The sequence below is a fragment of the Melospiza melodia genome, chromosome 21 (genome assembly GCF_035770615.1).
Source record: "Melospiza melodia melodia isolate bMelMel2 chromosome 21, bMelMel2.pri, whole genome shotgun sequence".
Lineage (NCBI taxonomy): Eukaryota > Metazoa > Chordata > Aves > Passeriformes > Passerellidae > Melospiza > Melospiza melodia.
Window position 1 is genome coordinate 6406009 of NC_086214.1, and position 6772 is coordinate 6412780.

Sequence of the window (6772 nt, forward strand, 5' to 3'; positions counted from 1 at the left end):
CTGTGAGGTTTAAACTCAGTTTAAACTCAGCCCCAGAGCTCCAGTCCTCATCTGAGCCACACTGGGAGCACAAAGGGAGACCCCAGTCCCCTCTCTGTCCACCTTTTCTGGATGGATCTCAGACTTACTCTGTGGGTGGTTTATTTCCTGGATGGACTGCTCCCATCTCTGCCATAGCACATTTCCAGCCCTGCCCTGTGTCCCTTCATCAAGGATCCTGGATCCAGCTGGGTTTGCCTCACATGGAGCCCACACTCAGCCCTTCCCACTGTGCTAGGACCTGGCAGGACAGACATCTCCTTCTCATCTCATATCTCATCTCATCTCATCTCATCTCATCTCATCTCATCTCATCTCATCTCACCTCACCTCACCTCACCTCACCTCACCTCACCTCATCTCATCCTCATGTCATCTCATCTCATCTATCATCTCCTCCTCCTCTCCTCCTTGGCTCCCAACCTCTCACCAAGCTGACAGAGGTGACATTGAGGGGTTCAGATGGAACCTGACCACAGAATCATGGATTCATTAAGGTTGGAAAAGACCTCTATGATCAGTAAGTCCAACTGTCAACCCAGCATCACTGTGTTCACCAACAAATCATGTCCTCAAGTGTCATATCCACATTTCTTTTAATGTTTCCAGGGATGGTGACTCTACCACTGTCCTGGGCAGCCTGTTCCAGTGCTTGACAACCTTCTCCATGAAGAAATTTTTCCAAATATCTAATCTAAAACTCCCCTGGTGCAGCTTGAGGAGTTGACTAACGACTATTGACTACAACTTGACTATTTTCTCTCTAAATAGAAAGACTATGACTCTTTCTGTTATCTTGGAGATGTCTGGGTGCCACTGTCCATCAAGGCCTGCAAGTGGCACTGCTGGATTCCCACAGCATGGAAAGTTTGGTGGGAACCTCAGCTTGACCCTGGATTGCTCTGAGGAGCAGGTGTGAAGCTGTGCCGTGAAAAAAAGTCTGATCAGAAACCAACACAGAAGAAGAAGGCAGAAGGGCCACATCTTTATCTTCTTAAATTTGACTTGAAAAGCTTATGGAGCTTCCTGGACCCTCTGGCAGAAAGAACAACCCTCCCAAAGCATTTGTCCAGAGAGGATTTTGATCCAGAAGACAGAGAAACTCCTGATCAACATTTCTGGGACTGAAGGTGGATCTGTAGGGACTCAACTGGCCAAAGACAGGGATTGGGAAGGAGAGTGCAAAGGGACCCACAGACCCCTGTTTGTGAACTGGAGCCCTGGCTCAGAGCATGGGGTGCAGCTCTGGCTGCAGGACACTGGCTCCAGCCCCTGACTGATCCTAAACCTGCCAGTGGAGAGTTAGTGAGGAGGGACCTCTCCTGTGGACCTGTCCTCAGCTTTCCAAGGTCGTGCTTGGAACTGGTCACACAGACCTCTCCTCCTTTGCTGGTTTCTGTATATCCTTAAAAAGCTGGGTCTCTCCACTTCACTTTGATCACAGCCCTCTGGATTTGGCTCCAAGTGTGCAATTCACATGTAGTGTTTATGCAGGGACAGTCAATAACTGGAACTCCTCAGCATGGAGGGGTTGTTCTGCACTCTCTGGCTGGAAGCACACGTGTCCCTCCCCTCAGCTGTGCCGTCATGGGATCTGGAAACTGCTCCAGCCACACTCTGCAAGTGCCTCCTTGTGCCTCTAGAAATGCTGAGTGTGAGCACACTGGGTGTGTGCAGTGCCTATAAAGGCAGCGTGGCCAGCTCTGATGGGAGGCTGCTCCATTGGCTCCTGCTCTGTGCTGGGTGTGTCGTGATGGGTGAGTTTCCTGCTCAGCTCCACCTCACTGCAGTGTGGTGCTGGGCTCAAATGAGACCTCACGGGGTGAGTATGCAGGGAACGATGAGCAGGACAGCAGCTGTGAGTTTCCCTGGGAGCAGGAGGGCTGCCAGAGCAAAGCACCAAACATCACACACGCTTGGTGCCAGCCTGTGCCTGCCCCAGGCTCCCTGTGCCAGGTGTTCCAACATCCTGCCAAGGAGGGTTAATGTGGAGACCTGAGCTTCACTTGGTCCTTTCCCTGCTTGACCAGTGCATGTGGCACGTGTGGCTGCTCAGGGATCCTGCCCCAGGCACGGTGGCATCTCCCCAGGAGCTGAGTGAGTGCAGGGAGCAGGGGGTGCTGCTGGTCAGCAAACAAGGTTTGGGTTTCAGGACATTTCCTCCTGTTTGCTCAGGAGCAGTGAAGTAGGAGCTGTGGTGATGTGTGGGAATCCACAAAATCAGAGGGGTTGGGAAAGCTGCAGAAGGCAGGCCTCAGAAACAGCAGAACTGTGATTAGAGCTAAGCAGCAGCCATGAGATTGGTCAGCAGAAAAATTATTTAAGCTGTAGAAAAGCAAATACAAGTAGAACAATGATCTATGTATTAACACTTCTCTAGAATAACTCTCTAAGCTACAGAAAAGTTTATCTAGCAAGAAATTAAGAAGGTTGAATCTTAATAATGGAGCTCTGTGATTGTGTTTAAGACTCACAAGCAGGTATTGTATTTGAAATAAGCCAACATTGTTTAACCAAAGGTACCTGTGCTTATAGTGGTTGGATAGAACTACTGTCAGTATGCTTTTGCTTTATGTGATTGGTCAAAAAATTTATAAAGTGAGTTGTAACATTGAGTTCTTGGTCTGCTGCCTGGGATGTGAGCTGCTGGCATCTTCCCATTGTCATAACCATGTCATGAGACTGATGCAGGAATCAGCTCCAGGCACGTTCCCAGCAGCCCCATCCCGTTGGTGATTTGTTCATCCCCCCCTGCCAGCGTCAGTGATGGGCACTTTCCTCCCCAGGGCTCCAGGCTGGGACACCCTGGCTGCACCGGGACCTTGTCCTGCTGCCCACCCTGGTGGTGGCAACGCTGCTGCTCTGTGCCAGCGCCGGCCCCGCCGTGCCCGCGGCCAGCCCCCGCAGCGGTGAGTACGGGATTGGGGCACAGGGGGCACAGGGGGCACAGGGGGGCAGAGCAGGATACTCAGGGCTGCTCTGTGCCAGGGAAGGGGAGCAAACACCCAAAGGGGTGCACAGCACAGAAGCTCCTCACACACACAACTCCTGAGTCAGGGCTTTTACAGCCTGGCTGCTGCCACGTCACCTTCACCCCTTGGTGGGTCCACGCTGAAACCAACAGGGTTTTGCCAAAACACCACAGCTCGGAAGGATTGCTGTGCCAAAACACCACATCTTGGAAGGGTTGCTGTGCCAAAACAGCTGGAAGGATTGCTGTGCCAAAACATCACAGCTTGGAAGGGTTGCTGTGCCAAAACAGCTGGAAGGATTGCTGTGCCAAAACACCACAGCTTGGAAGGGTTGCTGTGCCAAAACAGCTTGGAGGGGTTGCTGTGCCATATTTTCGAGGCTCGGTTCTAGGAGAGATCCTCCTAGATATTTGTTTAGGTCTTGTTGGATTAGGAACATCCTCTTCCTCCCTTTAAGGGAGGATTACAGTACCCGCAAGACCCCAGAGTTTCGTGGGTTGAATTGGAATTACCCACAGCAAATTGTCTCCCATCAGACACAAACCAAGAAAAACAAATTAGTTTGGCTAGTAAGTCATGAGAGATCAGATAAATTATAACAAGCTGGGGGAAGAGACCTCTATAAGACCAAGGCAGAACAAAGCCTACTTATCCAATGCCATGAGTCCCAGGGAAAACATAAACCTGCTCCTCAGGTTTCCCTCTGCCAGAGAAGCTTTAAGGCAATGGTGGAGGAAAGGAGTCAGTTCTGATGGAGGGTTTGGATCCAGAGCTTTATTCTGGCCCTCAGGCCTCTGAATGCAGCACCAGCTCCAACAGAACTCCCTGAGCCCGTGGTTGCTGTTCCTTTAACCCCGGGGAGAGGGGCAGGGAGCCACCAAGCAGGGACAGGAGGGGAGGGACAAAGGGACAAAGGACACCTGGATGGCCCAGTGCCCCCCAGGGGTAGAGGGCATCCTTTGGATCTGCCAATCACTCAGTGCCCTTCTGGAATGCCAGGACTGACAGACAGTGCTGGGAGGGGTCAGGGATGGAAAGGAGAGGGGACTGACACACCTGGGGAGGGAATTATCAGGGGAGGGGCCTGAGGTTAGCCTTGAAATCACAACCCAACAAGAGACCTTCTCTGTCCCCCATCCCCTGTTTGCCGCTGCAGCCCCAGCGTTCCCCCCGGACTGCAGCCACCTCCGCAAGGGCAGCCCCAGCGGGGTGTATGTGATCCAGCCCGCCCGCTCCCCCCCGCGCGTGGTCTGGTGCGACATGGACACCGAGGGCAAGGGCTGGACCGTGGTGCAGAGGAACTCCCACGACACCGAGCTCACGTGGAAGCAATCCTGGACCACCTACAAGTACGGCTTTGGCAACGTGCACAGCGATTACTGGCTGGGCACCGAGTACCTGCACCTGCTGACGCAGCAGGGCACGTACAAGGTGCGCTTCGTGGTGCGGGACAAAGCCAACGTCACCCACTACGCCGAGTACGACATCTTCAGAGTGGAGAACGAGGCCAGCGGGTACCCCCTGAGGCTGGGCAGGCACTCTGGAGATGGGGATGACTACCTGACCCTCTACCACCCCAAGAAGGGGGGCATTCACGACAACATGAAGTTCAGCACGGTCGACAAGGACCAGGACCAGTACAGCGGGAACTGCGCCAAGAGCTATGGGGGGTGGTGGTACAACAGGTGCCAGAACGTCCTGCTCAATGCCAAAAACTACATTGTGTGGCCAGGATTCTGTGATAAAGGTGACTGTGCATCCTCCCTGATCCTGGTCAAACCCACAGATGTGTGTTGACCGTGCCCAGCCCCCTGGGAGTGTGGGGGTGCCACCATCCCCAGCTCGGTGCCCTATTCCCACGCCAGTCCCAGTGCACATCCTGCTCTTCCCACAGCTCCTGTTCCCTCACCAGCCAAAACACAGCAGCCCTGGGGCTCAGGAGCCATCACCCAGAGTGCTGGGCACACGGGCAGCTTTGTCCAGTGCCATGATGCTGGCTGGCACTGGGGCACGGGCACTGGTTTGGGGTGGGTGCACCCGCTCCCATCCTGGGGAGGGGGACACGGTGCCAACTCCCTTCCCCTGCAGTCGGTGACCCCTGCTTTGCCCAGGCCCTGCTCCCTCCCTGAGCCCCGCACACCCCACAGCTCTGCTATCCATGGTGGGAGGAATCAGCTGCAATAAACCCTGGAGCCAGACTGTGCTGCCTCATGTCTGCCTGCACACGGTGTGGGGGGGTCACTCTGCCCACTCTTCAGGGTGGCAGACTTGGGGGAAACTGTGTTAGGCAATACTCCTTCCAATGGCTTGTTCCAGCCTGGACTGTGGCTGTAAGGCTACAATCAGCCAACAGGGCCAGCAAAGCCCTGATCATGCACAACCCTCACTCACAGTTTGCCCCTGTTCATGGCTGGGTGGTTGCTTTGTGCTGATAAAGAGAAGAAACACCACAGCCTGGAGTGTGGAGAGGGCAGTGGACTCCCTGAGGGTGTGAGTGATGTGGGTCAGTCGGTCCCATTATTCCCTGCTGCAGACAGGGAATGTGTCTTTGAAGGTCCCTTGTGATGCAGGGAAATTTGATCTTGGGGCCTGAAAGAACCCACAGCTCCTCTCCTCCCTCTGTGGAAGGAAAGCTGAGCTCAAGGAAGGTTTTGTGGCTCAGAATGCTGAACACCATGGGACTCTGGAGCCAAAATCTGTGACCAAGGTCCCAGGGCACTTGCAGAGCTGTGGCAGTGCATTGTTCCTGAAGAGCTGTCAAGTTCCCAAGGAGCATTCTTTGGCAGCCTTGGAGGCACCTGCAGGTGGGCAGCACTGCTTCCTGGGAAGATGGGGAGAGATATGAGGGTGCTGCTGGCTGAGAAAGGCTTCCCAGCTGGAGCTGAGCTGAGAGCAGCACTTCTGGACTAAGAGATGTGGCTGCTGGCTTAAAAAGGCATTGGTGCTCCAGCCTGGATGCACAGCCTAACAGAAGGGGAGAGGCTGGACGAGGGCTTGGGGCTCCTGGTAAACAACATTCCAGCCAGCAGGGAGCCCTGAGTGGTGCTGAGCTGCATTCCTGGGTCTCTGTTGGAAAGAGAATAGCTGCACTCAGTGATCCTTGTGGGTCCCTTCCAACACAGAATATTCTGTGGATCTATGAGTGCGGCCAGTGAGACACCTGCTCTGTCAGCACTGCCAGACAACAGCGCAGCAGCCAATTATCTTCCTTCTGCTCAGCATCACACCACAGGTACCGTGTCCACTGCTCAGTTGTCCAGTGCACAAGGTTATCACCACACCAGACCACTTCCACACAGACCCAAGCTGATCCAGAATCTTGAAATTCTGGGATCCCTGCCCTGTCAGGCTGTCTCAGCTCTCACACCAGCCCAGACAGACCAGCCACGTGGTGTTGTGTGGCCTTGCAGTAGTGTTCCACTCTCCCAGTTCCCTCCCAGCACACACAGGGTTAATGAGGCAGGATGACACTGGCCTGGCTTTCCAGGTCATGGCTGGCATGGTCCAACTGACCTAGTGCTTCCCTCACACCCTCTGCTTGCTGTTGGCTGTGTGATGCTATTTTCCCTTTGTGGAAGATCCCCTCCTTGGAATGCAACACTCTTCTATAAGTGAAAGCTTTGTCTCTAATTCCTCACTTGAGTTGTATGAAAAAATCTTCCTTTGAAAACTTTTTCTTACTGCACCAGAAGCCTCAGGTGTCCTTCTGGCAGGAAACAGGCAGCAGTTGCAAGGAGTTCCCAAATAAATGAAGGACACTG

The 6772-nt window shown here is 53.8% G+C and overlaps 1 protein-coding gene across 1 annotated transcript; it reads left to right on the forward strand.

Annotated features, from left to right (window-relative positions):
* Positions 1-1661: 1661 nt before the first annotated feature.
* On the forward strand, positions 1662-5209 carry LOC134427777 (fibrinogen-like protein 1-like protein). The gene is made up of 3 exons (XM_063173867.1): positions 1662-1796; positions 2826-2948; positions 4168-5209. Exons 1-3 carry the CDS (start codon positions 1685-1687, stop codon positions 4806-4808), a joined length of 876 nt encoding a protein of 291 aa, XP_063029937.1. The 5' UTR covers positions 1662-1684; the 3' UTR covers positions 4809-5209.
* Positions 5210-6772: the final 1563 nt, after the last annotated feature.